The 24,132-nt window shown below is 37.4% G+C and overlaps 1 protein-coding gene and 1 long non-coding RNA gene across 9 annotated transcripts in view; one reads left to right on the top strand and one right to left on the bottom strand.

The window, feature by feature from the left end:
• The window catches only part of LOC131194670 (uncharacterized), a 63,324-nt gene that overhangs the window by 18,957 nt on the left and 20,235 nt on the right, over nt 1–24,132 (top strand). Inside the window, exon 3 of the long non-coding RNA XR_009154266.1 lies at nt 4,299–4,339. This is a non-coding gene — a long non-coding RNA (uncharacterized LOC131194670). The remainder of the gene's footprint in view (nt 1–4,298; nt 4,340–24,132) is intronic.
• MAPRE2 (microtubule associated protein RP/EB family member 2) overlaps nt 1–24,132 on the bottom strand; it is a 69,921-nt gene that overhangs the window by 3,022 nt on the left and 42,767 nt on the right. For 7 of the 8 annotated variants that reach the window (XM_058175942.1, XM_058175943.1, XM_058175945.1 and 4 more), the window contains 5 exons: nt 23,154–23,281; nt 6,621–6,766; nt 5,981–6,194; nt 2,301–2,440; nt 30–188 (listed from right to left, as the gene is read on the bottom strand). In XM_058175942.1, the coding sequence (XP_058031925.1) occupies nt 30–188; nt 2,301–2,440; nt 5,981–6,194; nt 6,621–6,766; nt 23,154–23,274 (780 nt within the window). In that variant the 5' untranslated portion in view covers nt 23,275–23,281. The remainder of the gene's footprint in view (nt 1–29; nt 189–2,300; nt 2,441–5,980; nt 6,195–6,620; nt 6,767–23,153; nt 23,282–24,132) is intronic. The other variant, XM_058175947.1, reaches the window with a different exon arrangement.

Raw genomic sequence — 24,132 nt, forward strand, 5'->3', positions numbered from 1 at the left:
AGAGGAAGAAATAGATGATGAAGACTTACATGTTCTTCTGAAGCATACAGAACTTCCATTAACCGTTGAACAAGATCATTGTTTTCTTCTCCGTGTTCTTGACATAGAAGCTCAATCTCCCTTAATTTCCCAAAATAGAAATCTCTCTCCTTTTCCACACCTTCAAGTGCAAGTTTTAATGAATGTACCTGTGAAAATAAAACATTTACATAGCAAATCCTACAAACTGCACAATTGCTAGGGAAACAGAATGTTCACATGCATTCAATACAAGCAGAAACAAATTTGTACTATATACTGAAGAATTCAATTCATTTTTTTTCTAACTTTAATGTTTCTTCATAATACATCATAGGTATTCTCTAACATCATTTGGACAAGCTTTAAAATGGTGGTCTTGTTCTATTCAGGTAGTCCTCAATTTACAACCATTTGTTTAATGACTGTTCAAAGTTACAAAAGTGCTGAAAAAATTATGTATGATCAGCCCAACTGCTGCAGTGTCCTCATAGTCATGTGATCAAAATCTGGATGCTTCAACATATTTACAGTGGTTGCAGAATCCTGGAGTCAGGTGATTACCATCTGCAACCTTCTCAGAGAGCTTATGCCAAGCAAAGTCAAAGCCAGAGTTGTTTAATGACCATATGATTCACTTAACAACCACAGCAAAAGGTCATAAAATTAGCCATAATTCACTTAATGATCGCATTGCTTAGCAATGGAAAGTTCCAGTCCCAACTGTGGTCACAAGTCAAGGATTTTATCTGTGCTCACTAGCAAAAAGGTTATTTTAGTCTAACCTTAAACCAGCAGAGCACCCGATCAAATCTGACAGGCAAGCTGCCAGTATATAAAAAGAGAACAAACCCCATTCCCTTCTAACGCCATTACCTAGTTTGGTAATGAAACACCTGCAAGAAAACAGCCAAGCTCAAATAGCACCAAGGACCCTATAAGGGAAAGAACTAATCCTTTGGGGACTCCTTATTGGCTGTCTGGGAACCCAATCTCCACCCTCCTCCCCTTATATACATACACACACATGCATAATCACTCACAAACTCAACTATTCTACTTCCTAAGTAGAATAATAATAGAATGGGGCCCCTTAATCCTAGCTGTAGTAGGTGTTTCAGAAGGATACTGCAATACTAAAGTCTCTTGAAAGTTCTAATAGAAGGCTGGGTTCCCACCATTCATGCAGCACTACTAGTTGTCTGTAACAATGACCATAATGGTTTCCATTGTACCATAGCCTGAATCCTAACGGCCAAGATTCTAGAAAATCTGTTTCTTCCAGAGCCCTATTCCACCTCACCAGAGAGCAGTTTTCACCTCACCAGTTTCTTCACAACCTTTCCCTCCAAATAGATATTCAGGATCTATTAAACTAATCTAAACTTGATTTTCTTGCCCCCAGGCATATAAAAGGCAAGCAGAAAGACTAGATTTTTACCTATAAAATATAAAGGCACCTTCTTATTGTAGCTTCTGTGCTAGTTATTTTTCCCATAGACCGGGGTATCAAACTTAAGGCCTGCGGGCCACGTCTGGCCCACAGGGTACTTAGATCTGGCCCATCGGGCTGCCCTGGAAACAGCAAAGGATCGGCCCATGGTGCCTCTGCCAGCAAAAACAGCGCTCAGAAGGGCTGCTTGTGGCTCTCCTGAATTCTGTTTTGCTGGCAGAGGGTTGCAGGAGGCCGTTGCAGCTGAAAACGGAGCTCGGGAGCCCATTTTCACTGGCAAAGCACTTGGGCCACCACAGGCCCCAACATGAATGATGAGCTGGCCACAACCCCTGGCCATGCCCACCTGAAGCCAAACACAACCCTGATGTGGCCCTCAATGAAATCAAGTTTGACATCTTTGCCATAGACCTTCTATTCAGAAAACCAGTAGCATAGGGTTTTCTTGGGGAAAGGGGGTCAAATGACTATATTTTGGGTTGTTCAACAAGGCCAATCAAATATGTAGACTCTTAGAGGACACTGATTTATTTTACACAATTATTATAATGAGATAATGAGATATCACTTGACTAAATGTTTACAAAGCATTTTTCCTGTTATCATCCCAGGTTCCTCTGCTGGCATAAAACAGCTAGGATTAAGGGGCCCCATTCTATGATTATAGAATCATAAGGTAATTGGTTAAAGATGTAATGATCTTCCAAATGTAGGTCAGCAATAACCAGTGCTTAATTGTTGAAAACTGCTATGGTTATCTGTTTAGAATCATACTAGATTTTGCTCATATGTAGAGTTATTTCCCATTTTAGTAGCCTAAGCATATTACCTGTTCGCTGAGCTGTATGACTTGTGTCTCCAAATCTTTATCAGACTTTGACACTGAACTGCTTGGCGGTGTTCTTTTTGCTGATGATGGACGAGATGATGTGGAGCCAGGTTTTGATGCAGGACTGGATTTGGCAGCACCTGAAAAAATATATTAAAACAGTTTTTAAAATATTAGTTAGAACCAAGACTCTTGTCACTTAAGAAACCAACTGTGATGAATTTGGAGAATGAGTATGTAAAGCATTGTATGATCCAGTGGGCAAAGAACTTTAGATATAAAGTAATGCTTGAACATTGGGAGAATATGTGGACAGAAGGTCTAAAATTCACATTAAATTATAACTTAAAAGAATTTTTTAATAAGATGATGTCTATTTGGTATGTCATAGCCAACAAGTTGTCAAGAAAGTTAAAAGGTATCTTAAACGATTGTGGGAAATGTAAATGTAAAGGATTTTTTAAACATTTATAATGGACACATGACAAACCAAAGAAATATTGGAGAAGGATTCCCATCTTAATACAGAAGATTCTTAAAGTGAATATGAAGATGAAACCAGAGACTTTTCTTTTGGGCCTAATGGGCAAAAAACTTGAAAAAATAATGGAACTTTAATGTTATATATGTTAACATGTGCATAATTACTTTATGCATTGCCCTAGCAGGCAGATCTTACAAAGATTCCTACCCTACCCCTGAAAAGATGCAGAGTAAAGCTGGCAAAGCACATGGCAAGGACTTAGTCCAGAGAGTCATGCCAAGGCTGTGTTAAGTAGGGAGCAGCCAGCCAGCCCTGGTTACCCCAGATCAAAATCCCCAGTCTGCACCTACCTTGTTTTCCATACTTCCCAGGAGGTATCAGAACTAGCAGCTGTTTTGCAAGAACTTAGCTGGCAGCCGCAAAAGAAAGAGTAAGCTGCACGGTGCACAGAATCCTGGTAGGCAGATTGGGAATATACATGGGAATGTGTGACGAGCTGAGACTGCTGAAGCCAGGAGCCTGGGGTTCAGGATGGCCCAGGGGCAGGAAGCCCAGCAGAAGGCAAAAGATAGCAAAGGTCAGCAGAGGTAGCCAGCAGAATGCAAGCTGGCTAAAGAGCAGAGATGGGGTGAAGATAGGCAACCTGGGGGAGTTGAAGTGGAGGCAAGCACAACAAGGTAGGAGAAGTCTGAGATCCTCACCTAACAATGGCATGATCCTGGCCTAACAATCACAACTGGAACTACTGGAGCTGCTGTGTTGTGACTCCGGCCCCCGAGTCTGTTCTCATAGAGGAGGATGACTCGGAGAGTGAGGGAGAGGAGCCGACAAGGCCTCCCTCTCCAGGTCCCTCCTCCCTGGCAACACCTCAAGTGCCGGCGAAAGGCCAGGAAGAAGGCGTGTCAGAGCCCCCACAGATAGAGGACGAGGAGGATCAATCCTGGATTGACCCTAGGCAGCGTCGGCAAGAGAGGCGTGCGTAACAGAGGAAGAGGTGTGGCAGGCCCAGAGAGTGCTGAGTCACTGAGCCACGCCCCACAGTGGCTAAAAGCGGGTGGGGTTGCCATCTGGCCCTTGTGACGGACAAAAGCTACTAAGGGTGAACTGCATTGTGTGAGCTTCAGACAGTTTTTGGATTTAAGGCTTGGATTTTCGTGAGTAACTCTTGACCATTCTTTAGACTCCTTGTTGCTCCGGCAACGGACTGTAAACACGCTGACTCTTGATAAGAAACTTGGCCGGCTCTTGGAGAGTAGCTGCCAGAACTTTCCTCTGCCAAACGAAACCAGGCCAACTTGTAAATAAATTTCTGGCAGACGTCCTCCGGCGCGTGTGTTTTCTTCGGTGAGGTGGAGGGGACAGAAGATGCTGTCTCTAAGGGATGCAGTTCACCTAATAACCACTTCGCTTAGACATGGAAATTCTTGTCCCAATTAGGGTCCTTCAGGTTATTTGATGAGGATTACCAGTATTATTTTCTGGCATGTAACTTTTGCTTATCTCTTCACCCACAGAACTAGAAGAATCTGTTTTCTTGTTCTGAAGTTGGTGAAATGTGAGTATCATTTGTTCAGAGAATTTTTTAAAAAGTTGTTCAGAAAAAAATTGGAATCTAGTAGAGACCTCAGAAATTGTCTACTTACAGTAGATCCAGGGCAGTTTATCAATTATATAATAATTTCTAAAGATGTGTGCAAGAGTACTCAAACTGCAAAATGCTATATTCAAGCTTGATTGAAACAGTCCATGTTTTGCTCAAAACAGGACATTCAAACTCAAGACAACGCATTTTGAATTTGAAACAGCTGAAATTAGAAATGTGTTCCATATGCCTAGTGGCTTCCTTATTATCTGATTCAACATTATTTAGAATGGCCTTTTCTCCATCTTGTGCCTTTAAAATGCAATAATTTTCAATCAGCTATCATAATCAGCTGATAATAAAGGGATGTGGATAACAATTAAATGTTATAGAAGCCATCCAAGAATGAAAATCATTGTAGGGATTTCATCACATATAAAGACATTCTGTTAAAAAATAATATTGTCAATGCCAAGACACACCCAAAACTGAAGCCCCTATAAACAGAAGAACACTGACACTGACATCTCCTAAACTCCACTGAAGAGGTTACCTAGCCTGGTAACAAAACATTCGGCAACCAATCCACAATCTCGGAGAATGAACCTTCACCCTCAAAAAACATATCTGCTAAAAAATGCTGCAGTTCACAGAACCGCATTGTTTTAAACTGGCTCTATTATTTTTCTATAGCTTTTTCTGTTATATGAATAATGCAAATATCAAACCAATAACCACTAAAGAAAATCTGCATGGCAAATAGTATATGTATATACATGCACTTTTTTGTCTACTGGGCCAGCACTTAGGGTTTGGAAACAGTCCAGTCACTATAAACCTAGATTACACCAGCAAGTTCTAGTAAGAGGGAATCTATAAAGTAAAGAGGAGATGCCATGCATCCCATTTCTTTAATATGCCCATTAGTAACAGCAGTGGCTAAGAATGTGCTCTTCTTTTAAGGATGCAGGATTTCAGGTGATTTATAACCAAAGGTTTAATATGCTAATGAAACCAAACCTCAGCCTACAAAAGGCCAAAATATTTACAACAGATTATTAGATTTAGATATGTTATTATATATTGCTCTTTTGTGAAGTATACTTGCAAATAATTAAGTAGAAATTATAACATAAAATACCATAACAGCCCTATCCTCATCATTTCAACATGTGGGTACAAGCTAGTAGAAAACCTAGGATTCCTAAAATATCATAGTCTACAGCTGATACATCAGCAACTGAACATGTATATTACATACAATTACATACAGAAGTGCAATTGTTTTCATGTGTATGTTGAAGGAAGATGGAAATCAGGTTTTGGCAAGAGGAAAGCCTAACACGACTCATCTTAAAAGAGAATATCATTGGGATAAATTTACTCTTCTTGCCAAAGAGACAGTTGTATATAAACTCTATCTGGGAACTGTACTATCACATTTTATATATTTCTAGAGGACATCACAGTCCCCATAAATCACAGTATGTTATATAATGTGGTGTGGGAAAAAAAGCCATTGTCCTTTAAAGTTAGTAATGAAGTTGCATTTTTAATATATTTTTCAAAAATTACAACTGTAAATAGCAATAGTTCACAATCGTGGATAAGTACCTGCTGTAGGAGAGTTTGCATGATGAGACTTTTTTGGCAGATTAAAGATCTGTTCCCCAGGATCAGGTGGTGGAATTGCATCTTGTCCTTGCCGAGCCTCTACTGGATCATATTCTTTCCCATCATAGTTAGCATCAAAAAATTTCTTAAACCACTGTATGAAATCAAGGTTATCTTGGAAACGTCCCTTTACTAATTTTTCCACTGGAATGACCTGTATGACAAAACAAGGCAGGTCAGTGATTTAAAATGCCAACAGAATAATTTCAATAAAAAATAATGTTTCCAAATACTAATAGCAACAGTGTAATACCAAATAGTAAATGTAATAACAAATATTGCTCTACAAAATTTTGTGTTCCTATGCCCAAAATTGTAGTCCTTGTTGATATCATCTACATAATTTCAAAAAGAAATGTAATATATTTCATGTTCTCAGTGCTTTTTAAAACACTAGAGAACAATTCCCTTTTGAGCATATCTATTTATAGGGCTACCTAGCCAATAAAATATTACATTTATTTTAGCTACTATAAAAGGAGCCATCACTTATACCATTCATCAATTTCAAACATCCTTCTTCTATTAAATAGATAATTGAATATTATTATAGACAGCTCTGCATAACTGGAATCTTTACCTTATCCACATTCATTCTTTTAAATGATGCTTGCAGAAGTTTGAAGTTATGAATATACTCATGTTCAAGCTTCGCTTGAAATTTTACTTTCTTCAAACTAATACACCCTGGGAACAACATATCCATGAACTGGCAGTAAGCTGCTCCTAGAACAAGAGAACAGAGGAGTATTAGTTGCAGTGCAAGCAAATAAACTAGTCAAGTGTCACGAGAAACAAAGTAAGTAGACTTACTTATCACCCAGCCCAAAAAGGAACAAAAAAACCCAAGCACCTCTCCACCATAAATCAGCACCCAGATCAATATAGATTTAACTCCAAGGTTAACATCAGACCAACAATCAAGTAAACAATACCCCAATCAAGAAACTGCTAAAGAAGCGAACAGCAAACAGCCCAATCAAAGAATCTCTAAGACCACCCCCACCAACAGACAAGCAAGCCACTAAAATATAAACTGACAGCAAACTGCACTCCTTACTTGTACTGATAATGTTATCTAGTCTGAGTAATGAATCCTCTGCAAGAAAACAAGCAATCCAAGAACCCCTCATGTCAATTCTCAATTACAAATATTCTCTTTTATTAGACTTACTTATTCCAGTTGCAACAATAGGATTAAATAGTAAACTTCTATCTTAGTATCAAATGGAAGCAATACGTACATTTAGTTTTAGTATGTGACTGCTTTTTCAAGCACATCTGCAACATTAGAATTGTAATAAATGTTACCAAGAAACATTCCAGTAAATACAGTCCAAAAAGTCTCTACAGAATATGCAAGACAAATTAGCATATTGGCCTGATCTTAAAAGTGCTTAACTGATTTTTAAGAACCATTGATTTTCAAAACATTTACTTTTTAATATTTTATTATTTTGCCTACCGGTATATCCCATCTTTATTATTTTTTATAAACAACTCAAGGTGATGAACATATCTAATATGCCTTCTTCCTCTATTTTGCTTACAACTCTGTGAGGTGAGTTGGGCTTCGAGAAGGTGACTGGCCCAAACTCACTTAGCTGACTTCTTTGATTAAGGTGGGACTAGAACTCAGTCTCCTGGCTTTCTAGCCCCGTACCTTAACCACTACACCAGGGGTGTCAAACTGCATCAGGATTGTGTTTGACCTGGGGTGTGTGGCCAGGTGGGCGTGGCCAGGGTGGGCATGGTCAGCTCAATGTCACTCAAGTCTGGGGCACTAGTGGGGCCGGGCGCCCCCCCCCCGCCCCGGTACTGTTTTCAGCTGGGACAGCCTTCTGCAGCACTCTGCCAGCAAAAAGGGGGCACTCACCCCCAGAGCTCAATTTTGCTGGCAGAGGCACTGCAGGCCAGTCCTTCGCTGTTTCTAGAGAGGCTCTGTGGGCCACATCTAAGCACCCATATCTGGCCCATGGGCCTTGAACTTGGCACCCCTGCACTAGACCAAAATGGCTCTCTATATTCTTAAATTCCTCACCAAAATTATAAAAATGTTGTATTTTGTTCACAGAATAGTACCTGTAGTCCCAGTGAAAACTTTAGATAGCTCATAAATTCCTGACATTAAATCAAGAAAAAAGATGCCATAGCCTAAAAGCCACAAGAACAATTTAAAAGAAACAAGCCAGAATTCAAACAAAATTGAGTGGAAAAAAATAGCAAAAGTTTTTAGTTGCAGGAAGATTTCAGTAAGAGGCAGAACGACTAATTAATTCTGACAATCTAATATGGTATTCATCCTGAACAGTGCCACAGACAATGGCTTATGCTACCTAATTAGTTGACAATGTTAAATTAATCAGCAATGCTGTCAATTAATAGTGCTGTGGGCAAGAGCAGCCTCACTTAACAGTAAATATAGCAAAGATTATAATCCAATTCAATGATGGCAAAGAACCAGATTTCTAATCCAGTAAATATTAGTGAAATCTTGCACAAATCTACACACTGTTAAGGGACTGTATCTGTCCTTTACTACAAAAGCTAAATTGATCCTTTGTTCTTTCAGCCAGATTCATTTGCTTTATCAACATTTGGCTTAATAGACTCTAAGATACAATGGAGCATTGTATCTGAAATGATAGGGAAACTATGAATAAAATCACTTAGCTTTCTGATAATGAATTAATATTTAACTTAAATATCTTATAAATGTCCTGAAATGAAAAAAGCAACTCAAACATTAGATTCTCCTCCCCAAGGCTACAACATAATCCAGAGCAAAAGACTGTTCTGGTCAGTTTTTCTCAATGGAAGAATTATCAGATATAACTGTACATTAACTGGTATTATCAGTGGAACATCTTGTCAACATCAATAGAACAACTTGCCTTCCAGAATTGTAGGTGTTTCATTGCTGGAAGTTTTCAAGAAAAAGATTGAATAACAATTTCTTGGGGATGGTATAAGGACTCTTACCTTTGACAAGGAGTTAGACTAGAAGCCCTTCAAGGTCCCTTCCAGCTGATTCTATGGTGTTTACTGCTTTGGTCTTTTTCCACTACTATCAGTATCTAATGTCATATTTTTATTTTACTTATTTGTATCCTGTCTCTATTATTTTTACAAATAATTCAAGGTGATGAACATATCTAATATGCCTTCTTCCTCTATTTTGCTTACAACTCTGTGAGGTGAGTTGGGCTTCCAGAAGGTGACTGGCCCAAACTCACTTAGCTGACTTCTTTGATTAAGGTGGGACTAGAACTCAGTCTCCTGGCTTTCTAGCCCCGTACCTTAACCACTACACCAGGGATGTCAAACTGCATCAGGATTGTGTTTGACCTGGGGTGTGTGGCCAGGTGGGCGTGGCCAGGGTGGGCATGGTCAGCTCAATGTCACTCAAGTCTGGGGCACTAGTGGGGCTAGGCGCCCCCCCCGCCCCGGCTCTGTTTTCAGCTGGGACAGCCTCCTGCAGCACTCTGCCAGCAAAAAGGGGGCACACACCCCCATAGCTCAATTTTGCTGGCAGAGGCACTGCAGGCCAGTCCTTCGCTGTTTCTAGAGAGGCTCTGTGGGCCACATCTAAGCACCCATATCTGGCCCACAGGCCTTGAACTTGGCACCCCTGCACTAGACCAAAATGGCTCTCTATATTCTTAAATTCCTCACCAAAATTATAAAAATGTTGTATTTTGTTCACAGAATAGTACCTGTAGTCCCAGTGAAAACTTTAGATAGCTCATAAATTCCTGACATTAAATCAAGAAAAAAGATGCCATAGCCTAAAAGCCACAAGAACAATTTAAAAGAAACAAGCCAGAATTCAAACAAAATTGAGTGGAAAAAAATAGCAAAAGTTTTTAGTTGCAGGAAGATTTCAGTAAGAGGCAGAACAACTAATTAATTCTGACAATCTAATATGGTATTCATCCTGAACAGTGCCACAGACAATGGCTTATGCTACCTAATTAGTTGACAATGATAAATTAATCAGCAATGCTGTCAATTAATAGTGCTGTGGGCAAGAGCAGCCTCACTTAACAGTAAATATAGCAAAGATTATAATCCAATTCAATGATGGCAAAGAACCAGATTTCTAATCCAGTAAATATTAGTGAAATCTTGCACAAATCTACACGCTGTTAAGGGACTGTATCTGTCCTTTACTACAAAAGCTAAATTGATCCTTTGTTCTTTCAGCCAGATTCATTTGCTTTATCAACATTTGGCTTAATAGACTCTAAGATACAATGGAGCATTGTATCTGAAATGATAGGGAAACTATGAATAAAATCACTTAGCTTTCTGATAATGAATTAATATTTAACTTAAGTATCTTATAAATGTCCTGAAATGAAAAAAGCAACTCAAACATTAGATTCTCCTCCCCAAGGCTACAACATAATCCAGAGCAAAAGACTGTTCTGGTCAGTTTTTCTCAATGGAAGAATTATCAGATATAACTGTACATTAACTGGTATTATCAGTGGAACATCTTGTCAACATCAATAGAACAACTTGCCTTCCAGAATTGTAGGTGTTCCATTGCTGGAAGTTTTCAAGAAAAGATTGAATAACAATTTCTTGGGGATGGTATAAGGACTCTTACCTTTGACAAGGAGTTAGACTAGAAGCCCTTCAAGGTCCCTTCCAGCTGATTCTATGGTGTTTACTGCTTTGGTCTTTTTCCACTACTATCAGTATCTAATGTCATATTTTTATTTTACTTATTTGTATCCTGTCTCTATTATTTTCACAAATAATTCAAGGTGGCAAACATATCCAATACATCTTCCTCCTTCTACTCTCTCCACAATAAACCTGTGAAATGAATTCACCTGAGAGTGACTGGCCCAAGGTCACCCAGCTGGCTTTCATATCTAAAATACTAGAACTTGTGGTCTCCTGTTTTCTAGTCTTACTATTAGACCAAATTGATTCCCTTTTGCCTTATACATAGCTGTTGATGCATTTAATCTTAGGAGTGATTTTTCTGATTTTATGAGTCAGCAGACCCTTCACTTTGTTCTACTTTTAGCAGAGATTAAGCATACAACACAGCAAAATCAAGCTACAGTCAAACCAGCATCTTCATTTTCTAGGCTGCTTTCACCACTGGTGAAAAACAAGACATGAAGACAATCAGACACAAGCTAGAGCTATTAGGGCCTACCTCGTAGTGGTAAGAATGGTGAAATTTAACTAGTTCTTAATTCTTATTGCATCTGCCAATAGCCCTGTTTCTAATGACTTTGTCCTTCCTCGGGAGTTAATACCGAAGTTCATCTAAAGGGTCACTGTGATGAATATGCTTTACATCTGGCAGACAAAGTTGCTCATTCTTGCTCCATGCTGGACTCCAGTTTTAAAGCAGAATCTTTGGAGTGGAGGGAGCCACATCTTGCAAGGTGACCAGGGAAATTTGAGCCTGTGGAACTTGAGGAAGTGGATAAAGTCCTCTCAGCTGCTAATTCTTGTATACAGGTAGTCCTTGACTTATGATCACAATTGAGCCCAACATTTCTGTTGTTAAGTTTTGTCCCATTTTACAACCTTTCTTGCTACAGATGTTAAGTGAATCACAGCAGTAGATAAGTTAGTAGCATGGTTGCTAAGTGAATCTGGCTTTCCCATTGACTTTTCTTGTCAGAAGGTCACAAAAGGGTATCACATGATCCTAGGACACAGCAACGGTCATAAGTATTAGTTGCTAAGTGTCTGAATTTTGATCACATGATCATGGGGATGCTACAAAGGAGCAGGCGAGAGGTAGGGTATCCATTCTGTCTCTTCTTGATCTCTCAGTGGCATTTGATACCATCAATGATGATATCCTTCTGAGCTGATTCCAGGAGTTGGAAATGAGTGGCACTGGGTTGTAATGGTTCTCCTTCCTCTGGATTGGCTTCAGTTGGTGTTGATGGATGGGGAGAGACAGGATGCACCCCCTACTTTATGGGGTGCCTCAAGTTCTCTCTCTTCTCCTATTTAACATATACATGAGGTCACTGGGTGAGGTGATCCATTAGTTTGGGGTGAGATTATCATCAATATGCAGATGATACCCAGCTTTACACAGTATCTCTAAGCCCCTTAAGTGATGCTGTGGATGTCTTATCCCAGGGTCTGGAGGCTGTTCGGGTCTGAATGGGGTAAACCAGGCTCCAACTGGAGTAGCTGTGGGTATTTGGACCTTCCCAAAACAAGGTTCTTTCATCTCTAGTTCTGGATGGGAACAGACCTAGTGCACACTAGAGATTCTCCTAGACTCACAGCTCCTGCTTGAACAGCAGGTGGCAGCTGGGGCTAGGAGAGCCTTCACACACCTTTGAGATAGCGCACCAATTGCGCCCATTCCTGGAACAGGAGGCCTTGCTCATAGTTATCCTTGCTCTTTTAATCTCCTGTTTAGATTACTGTAATGCACTCTACAAGGGGCTGACCTTTAAAGAGCATTTGGAAACTTCAGCTAGTTCAAAATGCAGCTGCATCGGTAATAAATGGTGCCAGGTACACAGCACATGTAATTCCACTATTCCGCGGACTGCATTAGCTGCCAGTGTCTTTCTGGGTGCAATTCAAAATGCTGGTTGTCACCTTTAAAGCCCTGTGTGGCTTTGGATCAGATTACCTGATGGATCATCTTTTTCCAAGACTTCTATCCATCCAACTCGATCCAACAGCTTAGCCATGTTGCACATCCCATCAACCAAATTTGTGTTGAGTGGTCAAAACTAGAAGACAGGATTTTTTTTTTGCTAAAGCCCCTTTTATGGAATATTCTCTTTAAAAATTTGGCTATATACATGGGCATGGATCCCAGAATGTGTTGAAGTCGCCATTATTGCCTTTACAATTAGTTGATTGGCTATTTGGACTTACTTATTTTATGGAAGTTTTTTTGTTTTAATATTTTTAATTGTTCGGTTTTATAATTTTATAATTGTAAGTCACTTAGTTACTTAGGGTTTCTTAAATTACTTAGTTGATTTTGGTAGCTATAGAAAATGAATGAATGAATGAATGAATGAATGAATGAATGAATGAATGAATGAATGAATATCCTTATTTAAATCCAGAAACACTTTTATTTAGGTCTCTTTTCCTGAAAATAGCTGTGATTAATTTACTTAAAATAAAGACAGGGATTAATGCAAAATCAGTATACCCTCCAAAATTCAGTAACAGAAGTTGTTACTGAAATTACTGAAATGAAAAGATGTCACAAATAAACAGACTCACATTATGGGAAACAGAAAAGTTATTCTGCTGAGGTGCAACCATTCTACTGATATAGTTGCCATGAGACATATAATAAATTTAAAAATTAGTGTTTTGGGATGCAAAAACCACTGGGAACTATAATAGCTGACTTCAGATTGCCGTCTCCAAAATACAGGATATGCTGACAGAAGTGTCAAATTGTAATCCAATCTGAATTATTGTTGAGTTGATGAGATGTGTATTTTAGGGGAATAGCCAATCTTAGAATTAATAATGGATATAATGGCGGACAACTTCTGCTTTTTAGAATCAACCATCAATAATAGCAGAACAAATAGTTAAGAAATACCCTGCAGCCTAGCACTGTAGCCATGAAGGGTCAGGAGAGGTAATTAAGATGCCATGTATCTATACCTACAAAGGTCAGACTAGAAAGAGAACTGGTGGGTTTGAACTTTAGTGTTGGAGAAGATGCTTGAAATTATCATGGACAGCCAAGAAAGCGAACAACTGGATCATCAAGCAAAGCAAATCAGAATTCTCACTCAATGCACAAATAACCAAGCTTAAGGTATCCTACTTCAGGTACATTATGTGGAAATCTAGTTTTTTTTTTTGAAGAATGGTCAAATGTTAGGAAAAATAAGAGAATGACCTGCAGCAAAGTGAATGAAGTCAGTTTCAGTGTAATGGGTGACTTTTTGAAGGACTACGTAAGTAATGGACAGACTGTCATGGAGAAAATCTATCTATGTTGTTGCTAATAGTCAACACCCACTTGATGACATATAATCAACATAGATCTTCAATACTTGAAAGCCACAAATGTAGAGTTGTTTAAAGCAGATAAAAATCTGTAGCATCTTAGATTATAGTAGAAACGTTATTATTCAGAAATAAGCATACATGGTTTTATGTCAATTTTGAATGCCAGCATGGAGATTCTTATTGCTAGAGTCTACTAGACACTAATCTAGGTGTTTTCTGAGGAAGGAAGCAAATAAGAAGATGTATGTCATGGGACAAAAAACACAATATTGTGGCTTGCTATGGATATCTATAGGCCCTAGTTCAGAATATAAATTCCTATGTGTATCAAGGTGGCTGAAAGAATGTAACTCATTTTAGGGATAAAAATATTTTTTTCCAGAGGATGTTGGAATTGCTAATTTGCACACTATTAATAACTAATGAAGTACAAACATTAATATTACTTGTTTGTTGTTTGGGGGAGAAGGTATACATGATCCTTGTAGAAACATTTCAATCCAGCTGTGGTTTGGCTCAAATTTGTCAAAATACTAGGTTTATATGTTTCCATATGGAAGACATTATCCATCCATAATAGCACTAGCACTAGCAATAGCACTTAGACTTATCTACTGCTTCACAGTGCTTTACAGCCCTCTCTAAGAGATTTAGAGAGTGAGCATATTGCCCCCAACAATCTGGGTCCTCATTTTATCCACCTCGGAAGGATGGAAGGCTGAGTCAACCTTGAGCCGGTGAGATTTGAACTGCCAAACTGCAGCTAGCAGTCAGCTAAAGTAGCCTACAGTGCTGCATTCTAACCACTGCGCCACCTCGGCTCCCTAGTATATATAGTATACTATATAGTATATAGAGAAAGCTTGTTCCTTCAGGAAAGTCATAGAATTATGCAGCTATTTAATGATATTCTTTATATATTTATATTGCATAACTTGTAGAAAGGAAGATATCTTTAAAATAAGTGTTTCAAAAGGCACAACCTGTACCTACAGGGAACCATAAATAAAGTTGGCAACATTAAAGTCAATTTTAATTTAAAATAGATTTTACCTATTTCTGGAAATAATGTTTCTTTAAAACTCAAGATTTAATTTTCTTTGGATTATTGATTCAGTGGTCAATATTCACTATATTTTTAAACTGGGCTACAGTTTGCAAAGTGGTAAATTCTTTTGATCTAATTACAGTATAGAAATTTGGTACTTCGTTTAGAATTGAACAGAAGGCAGATACACTACCTGTCATCATACAGATCTCACAACCATATAACAAAAAAGACAGAAATGAAAGTTTGATTTATTAAGCTTGCAAATAATATCACAAAAAGGATAAACAAATGGATAGACTGAAAGATAAGAGACATGGCAGGCTAACTATGGTTGATTCTAATCAAATACACTACAAAATGAGAGAAAAAAAGGTAGATCTATCATTTTCTCCCAAGAACAATTTTCACTAAGGTCAAAATCAGTGTAAATATCTTATCACTGCAATATTGACAACATGAACTAATCACGTATTTCAGAGGTGAGAAGCATTTGACCAGGCGATGAACTTGACATACTTTACATATAAAGTAAATCCCATAAAAATAATAAATGTAAAAGTATCAGTATGGCTCTCAAAATTAGAGATGATTAGGAATCAAAGCACATCGGACCATCATAAAAGAAAAAAACCACACCATATGAGGACATGGGCAAGTGTTTTTACCTCCCTGAATACACAAGGGCAAAGTCCCTGTAAATAAGGAGTCCCATGAAATCTTCCCACCAGCAGTACTGAAGGGGGGGCATCAAAATGGCTCTGCAAAAAGCAATTATCAGAAATTAATTGCTATGTAATTATACCTATATTGTTTTGTAATTAAAGTCCTATTTTGCCATTTGCGGTAAAAGTAACTGATCTTTCTGCTGTTTATGAAAACCAAAACAATGTGTTTTACAGTGAAAAATACTAAGCTGCTGTATGATCCATATTTATTTAGCATCTTGTTCCCAAGTTAGAAAACTAAGATATAATTCCTTCTTGTATATAGAAGCTGAATGTTAACTAGTATGATGTAATTATTATTATTATTTTTACAAGGAACCACTCAGGGTGCCATAAAACCAAACACAGCTTGAGTGAAAAAAATATGGGGCGAAAAATGCCAACAGTACACTTTTTTTTTTTAAAGTCTTTTTAGCGTGTTATTATTCACTAGTAAGCAGCCAGAGTGCAGCACAGGTTCGTTCCCCTGTGCTTTCTGATAGCCTGCTGTAATATACCAGATGATGTCAGTTTTATAGTGTCTAAATTTAGACTGAAGTTCTACTAATGTCACTTTTGTGAAGCTGCAGTCGTCCATGCATACAAGAGGCCTAACAGTTTCAATTCTAGGTGTATACATGTTCTCAACAGGAAATGAATTGTGAGGATTCTAGAAAATATAATTTAGTTCTGTGAATTTATGCACTTGAATGAGAAAGCCACAAAGTATACAGTTCAGATCATCTTTACTATTAAAACAGTCTCATCAGAGTGCAAAACAGGATGCAAATTTTGAAGCAAAATCTCTGTCACAAGCCATCTGACTAATGCATTTGCTTAACTATATGTCTAAGTCATACGGAACATTAACTGAAGCCTATATTTTGAGTTAGTCCTACATATTTATATGATACTTTGTCACTATTAGATCCACATTTGACCTAAACAGTCATTCTACTATATAATAAATTATGGTTTATGAAGCCATGGTCATCTGGCTCCATCACTCATTGACTACAGATACTGATTAGCATTAAATCAAAATTCTATACTATTCAAATTACTGTAAAATTTTGAAGTTTCTTCAGAATTCAACTCCCCCTCTCCAAAAAAACACATTCTAGATGGCTGAAGAATGAGCTTTGCGCAGAGAGCCCTTCTTTACTCTCTCAGCCACCGCATATTAAGTAAAAAATCTGTACTCGTGTCATGTTCTTGAGTACAATTCTTCATGCAGTCAAGTGGTTCTAGACTGCACAGTGAAAGGGGTGTGTTTGTGTGTGTGTGTGTGTGTATATGTATCTGTATCTGTATGTATATATTTACAAAAATGTAGATATAGTTTCTACTGAGACTTTTAGTTGATTATATGGGCATCAGGAAGAGAAATATGGGACCAGTATCCGTACCTCAATCTCTACCATGTTTGAAGTACTTCACGCCATCCACTGAATGGTTGGAGAAAGTCATTTCTCAAATAAGAAAAAGAAGCTAAGGGGAGAAAAGAGTATGCAATCATGATACTCAACTTCCAAAATCACAGTTTATGATATCCTGATATAATGCTGTGAAAATACTACGTCTACATATGCTCAAATATTGCCATATTGGCATGGATCATGAAAGGTCAAAAAATGAATAGAGAAAAACACAAGCTAAATAAGTATTGCTATTCTTGCAAACATGAAATCAACCATGGATTTCAAAAGAATCATCCATATACAACTGGAGCATGACAAGAGCAAAATTATTCAATAGAATAATTGGAATACAAAATAAGATTCTCATTTGCTTCAATGCAACAGAACTATAAAACTTTATTTTGGTATCAGATTAATTTATTCTTCCTTCATTTATTCTTTTTTTTTTTTTTGTAAATGTCAAAGGAAGGAAAGTGAGCTAATCAAATGCCCATATGAGTACACTAAACATTGAAATGATAGTCTGATCACTAATAATGTATGAATTCTTCTATTTGACATTCTAGGTAATAAAACTACTGAATAAAACTACTGAAAACTAGATAGATAGATATCACTTTGCAATTCTTCTCACTGAACTTCAAAAAGGCTATTGTACAGGTAGAAAAATTCAGGAGATGGCAGGTACAGCAGCTGCACCCGAAAGGGAGGGCAACCTGTAGCCTGCTAGATACTGCAGAACTTAAGTTTCCCAAAGTCTCAGCTTTATAGTCAACAATGTGTTGTATTCAGTAACAACTGGAAAGCAACAGAGGTACTGATGGCATCATTTTATATAAAACTGTATAACGATGCTTCTTTAGGTTTACACCTAAACTTAAGCAGCTACGACATTCCAAAGAGGAAGCCTACAGAAAAGGTGATAAAATGCTGTACAATCAGGCCAGAAATGCACTAACAAGGGAGATAAGAGCAGCAAAAAGAAGCTACTCTGAAAAGCTAAAGAATCAATTTTCAGCAAATGAACCAGCAAACATGTGGAAAACTCTTAAAAATATCACCGGCTATGGCAAACCTCCTTCCCAGGCTGAAGGTAATCAACAACTGGCAGATGACCTGAATGAGTTTTACTGCAGGTTTGAAAGGAAACTACAGCCACCTATCTCCACAACCCCCATCTCAGACACACCAACAACAGCCAAGCCTCCTACAACTGACCCCATTTCATTGGGTTCACAACCCCTAGTGATCACAGAAAAGGAAGTGCAGGACCTATTTCACAGACAAAAGCCAGGAAAAGCTCCAGGCCCAGACAAGATAACTCCTTCTTGCTTAAAAGTCTGTGCTGACCAATTGGCCCCATCTTCACACATATTTTCAATAAATCACTAGAGATGTGCTATGTTCCTTCTTGCTTCAAACGCTCTACCATCATCCCAGTGCCAAAGAAGCCCACCATCAAGGAACTGAATGACTACAGACCAGTTGCTCTAACATCTGTAGTCATGAAAACCTTTGAAAGGCTAGTGCTTTCCTACCTGAAAACCATCACGAATCCGCTTTTAGACCCTTGCAATTTGCATACCGAGCAAATAGATCAACAGATGATGCTGTTAATATGGCTCTGCACTACATCCTACAACATCTTGAGTCTCCAAAGACCTATGCAAGGGTCCTTTTGTAGACTTTAGTTCAGCATTCAATACCATCATTCCAGACATTCTTCTAACTAAGCTAAACCAGCTACAGGTACCGGAACAGACTTGTAAGTGGATCACAAGCTTCCTAACAAACAGGAAGCAGCAGGTGAAGCTAAGCAAGATCACATCAAATACCAGAAGAATCAGCACAGGGCCTCCCCAAGGCTGTGTGCTCTCCCCACTTCTCTTCTCTCTGTATACCAATGACTGCATCTCCAATGATCCATCTGTTAAGCTACTGAAGTTCGCAGATGACACAACAGTGATTGGTCTCATTCGAGACAATGACGAATCCGCATATAGACGAGAGGTCGAACGACTAGCCTTGTGGTGCAACCAAAACAATCTGGAACTGAACACACTCAAAACCGTAGAAATGGTGGTAGACTTTAGGTAAAACCCTTCCATACTTCCACCTCTCACAATACTTGACAACACAGTATCAACAGTAGAAACCTTCAAATTTCTGGGTTCTATCATATCGCAAGATCTCAAATGGACAGCTAACATCAAAAACATCATTAAAAAAGGACAACAAAGAATGTTCTTTCTGCGCCAACTCAGTAAGCTCAAACTGCCCAAGGAGCTGCTGATCCAATTCTACAGAGGAATTATTGAGTCTGTCATTTGCACCTCTATAACTGTCTGGTTCGGTTCTGCAACCCAACAAGAAAAACACAGACTTCAGAGGATAATTAGAACTGCAGAAAAAATAATTGCTACCAACTTGCCTTCCATTGAGGACCTGTATACTGCACGAATCAAGAAGAGGGCCGTGAAAATATTTGCAGATCCCTCGCATCCTGGACATAAACTGTTTCAACTCCTACCCTCAAAACGACGCTATAGAGCACTGCACATCAGAACAACTAGACACAAGAACAGTTTTTTCCCGAAGGCCATCACTCTGCTAAACAAATAATTCCCTCAACACTGTCAGACTATTTACTGAATCTGCAGTAATTAATTTAATTTAATTAATTTAATTAATCGTTTCATAGTTCCCATCACCAATCTCTTTCCACTTATGACTGTATGACTATAACTTGTTGCTGGCAATCCTTATGATTTATATTGATATATTATCATCAATTGTGTTGTACCTTGATGAACGTATCTTTTCTTTTATGTACACTGAGAGCATATGCACCAAGACAAATTCCTTGTGTGTCCAATCACACTTGGCCAATAAAATTCTATTCTATTCTATTCTATTCTATTCTATTCTAATTTTTATACCCCTTTATTTTATACCCCTTATTAGTTCACTTGTCCATCTAAAAAAGTTTATATATTTTTTTCAAAGAAACATTTTCTCTTTAGAATAATTGAAGAATTGTATGTTATCACTTTCTAAAAAGGCAATTACTATTTGCTTTTGAGGTGTATCCTATACTGTTTCCAAAAAGAAGAAAAAACTTGCTGTACTTTCTTACTCAGGATCAAATATTCTGTTAATACTTTTACAGCTTCAATAACTTGAGTACAATATATCTAAAAAAATTGAGTAATTCCAGAACCAGTTCCTCTCACATGTGAGCCAATTAAGACAGTGGCAAACCACTTCCTAAGAAAGTTGCATGAAGCTAGTGATATATTACTAACTGGGATCAAGACAAAACAAGTTGAGGTATTACTTTACCAGGAGTCTAGCCAACCTATTAAAACAATGAAGACTTTCTAATATACAGAATTACCTTGAAATTCAAACACTCAGGTATAAGAGGTAGATTAACAGAGTTCCTAATTGCAATGTATTTATCAAGATAAATGCCAAATATGAGATTTAACTAATTGATTTCCTATCCACTCTTAGAAAATTCAACCAACCTACCAACAAATTCAAATCTCAGAATGGAAAATCACCTAGCATAGTCACAAACACAAAATTGTATCAGCTTGCAATATCCTATATTATTATTCTCTCTTCAAAGCCACAATCATCTCTATCTTCCACAATCCCCTAATACAATTATATTCATTGAGCATTATTTGTAATTTATTGATAATTATCTGGATTATTTTCACTGTAGATATTAATGAACAATAGCTATAAAGACTAGACTAAGCATATTGAAAGTTATGCAGCATGGCCTTAAGTCTTATTGCACCTATATTACTATTCATCTGTCAAGGATCACACATTTTTCTAGTATCAGAATCTTACAATGACTCTTTAATGACCCATTGCAGTGGATAAAAACATACATTGCACTGGAACAAAAAAAAATAGAGAAAGATTGAACAATAAACATTAATGACATTGACTAACTTACATTAAACAATATACATTAAGAACAACACCATTTTCTATCTTTCCCCTTGCAGTTGCAGTTTATTTTATTTATTTATTTATTTATTTCATCAATCATGTAACAGATACAAGTATAAATATAATTATGAATACATGAAATGGATACATATAAAAGGTAACATTAGGACAGAGACAGTAGGCACGTTGGTGCCCTTATGTATGCCCCTTGGAGACCACTTAGGAATGGGGTGAGGTCGACAGTAGACAGTCTAATGATTACTTATAATGGTTACTTATACCCACTCTCTCCTTCGGAGTTCTTTTAGAACCTGTTGCATATATAGGTGATTCATGATACCGATTTAAATGTTTTCTTTAATCATGTCAAACTGGGCAGAGAGATAGAGAGATAGATATAGAGTGAGTGAATGAATGAGTGGTGGATTCAGCCAGTTCTCTCCAGATCTCACGAACCAGTAGGGCAACTGTGGGAGGCTCCGCCCACCCACCCAGAATAACGTGTGACTACTGTGTATGCGCAGAAGGCCATGTGCATGCACAAAGCTGGTGCGTGCGCTCCCATTTGTGAACTGGTAGAGAAGGTAAGATAAATAGATGATAGATAAATTCATTTTAACAGCCTTGTTGTCATAACTACTTTTGTTTCTTTCAAGTCTTTTAAAAATTACAAAGTCTTTTGCCTGTATGATTCTGAGATGTGCTTAACCAAGCTCGGACAGGGCTGTCTAAAGTGATCGTTAACTAAATTACCAAAGTACTTCACATCTAGACACGACCCATGTGAAAACATCATAGAAGCAATTGTAATCATGCATATTTGTTCATTTGTATTGTAAAGTTGCCAAAGTTATCTTCAATTAATTTATATGTTGATTCTATAGTAAGGTCTTCTCAAAATGTATGTTCTATGCATCCATTACTGTCAGTAGATAATAAACCCATCTCCATCTTGCTATGTTAACAATACTGTCATTCTTTTCTTTTCATGGTGCAGATTGGTGGAAGGCTCAGGCATTAGTAACATTCAGCCATGGTGTAAAATTAGAAATTAATTTATTTAAAACAAAAGAAGTACCAACTGCTACCATGATTGTAAAATCAGTGGTATCCACACTGATTCAGGTTTTTAAATATTTAGGAATCAACATTCAGTTTTCCATCATTTGGAAAGAACAAAATCAAGAAATTACAGAATCTGCCCCCAAAGCCTCTCTCATTGTAATTAGATTTGCTATCTCTCATAAATAAAGTATATAAATGTATACATTACAGAAGTAAAAGGTTATTTTATACAATGGGGCTGTGCATAGCTCAGAAATTTGGGAACAGAAATTCTAGTACCCATTTGTTTCCCCTGTAGACAACACCAATTTTTCTTTGTTCTAGTTCAGCAGTTCTAGTTCTTGAAGCAGATTCTTTGAACTACAAGTGTTTTGTGGAATTGTTTAAGCCTGGACAAAACAGGCCTGCTTTAGAATCAGACTATCACCTACAATGTGAACAACTTTTGGTTCCAAAGATCTACTTCCAGAAATTGCTCGACCATCTTGAATGTCACAATGTGAAGAGATTTGGTATGGTCTGGAAGAATATAATGTTCCAAAGTTATTAAAATATTCCTCTCTCAAATCAATGAATTTCTTCCAACCTGCAAGTATTTCCAGAACAATTAAGAAAATAAAGAGTCACCCTGAATTAACACTAATGATGAGTAAGTAGCTAGCCAACCAACTACAAACAGAAAAAAATAATTTAAGCTTGAAAGCCAGCACAGAATATAATTTTTAATCTACTCTAAAGTTCTATGGTATTTATTTTCTGAATAGATAAAGAATCTCTTTAAGAAAGCAACATTTTAGTAAAGTTACCATACAGTTCTGAATAAATAATAGAATAAAAAATGCAACTGTTTTGGTCATTGCTATGATTACCTAAATGTAATTTTTATTAAAAAAATATCTTACCTGAACACAGTTGTTCAACTTTTGTGTAGTTTAAAGCTACTATGTCATTCACCCATGCAATGATGTCATGTCTGCTCATAGTCTCTTGGGTTATAGAGGTAGAATACACGTTGACCGCCATTCCCCAACTGCAAAATCAGATATGCATAGTTAAGTTTGATACCACAATATTTGCCATTCTGAATCCAATATCTATACAACACATACATGTAACAGTGAAAAAAAACCCAGTATTTCCAAAATATATTCATTACAAATTCAGTTTTTTTCAATCTCAAGCCATGTTTATTTATCTGTAACCCCTATAAACCTCACTATTATTAATATCCAAATACAGATGACAAATAATTAATTAAAGGAGTTGAAGTCCAATGCATTTTGGGGATTCACTGTTATCTGACTTTTCCCATTAAGAAAAAAGAAACTGCATACTTTTATGAAGACTGGTCTCCCATTATTTGACAAGAGACAATCTTCAAGTCATTCTTATCTTAAATTCTCTCCTAAAACATCAGTGATGGTACAAAATATACAAGACCATGTATTATTAACACATCCATGGAAATATGAGAACAAGTTCTCATATGGTCAAAAGCCCAATCTGAAACAGGGTAGCTTTGAGACCTTTGCATTGCGTGAGTATAAGAAAGTCCTAAGAATCTAAAATTGATTTAATTATAAATAGAGTATGTATTTGAAACAAAGTAGTCACTAGAATTCTTCCACGTCTTCAAAGCTTTTCTGCAATAAATCTACTTCTCTCAGATTTTGTGTCCTTAGAAGTATATACTTAAAGTGTTTACTTTCTCAACAGTTGGAAGCTTGACTTGTATCAATATACAGCTATTCCCAGTATAGTGTTTGTAAATGTGTTGGACTACATTTTAGGATGAATACTGTTCAATAACTAACTTTACTATGTTATCTGTTAATTTGGAAACTGTATATCTATCAGGATAGCTTAATATTGGCAGTCAAA

This window comes from Ahaetulla prasina, chromosome 3 (assembly GCF_028640845.1).
Source record: "Ahaetulla prasina isolate Xishuangbanna chromosome 3, ASM2864084v1, whole genome shotgun sequence".
Classification (NCBI taxonomy): domain Eukaryota; kingdom Metazoa; phylum Chordata; class Lepidosauria; order Squamata; family Colubridae; genus Ahaetulla; species Ahaetulla prasina.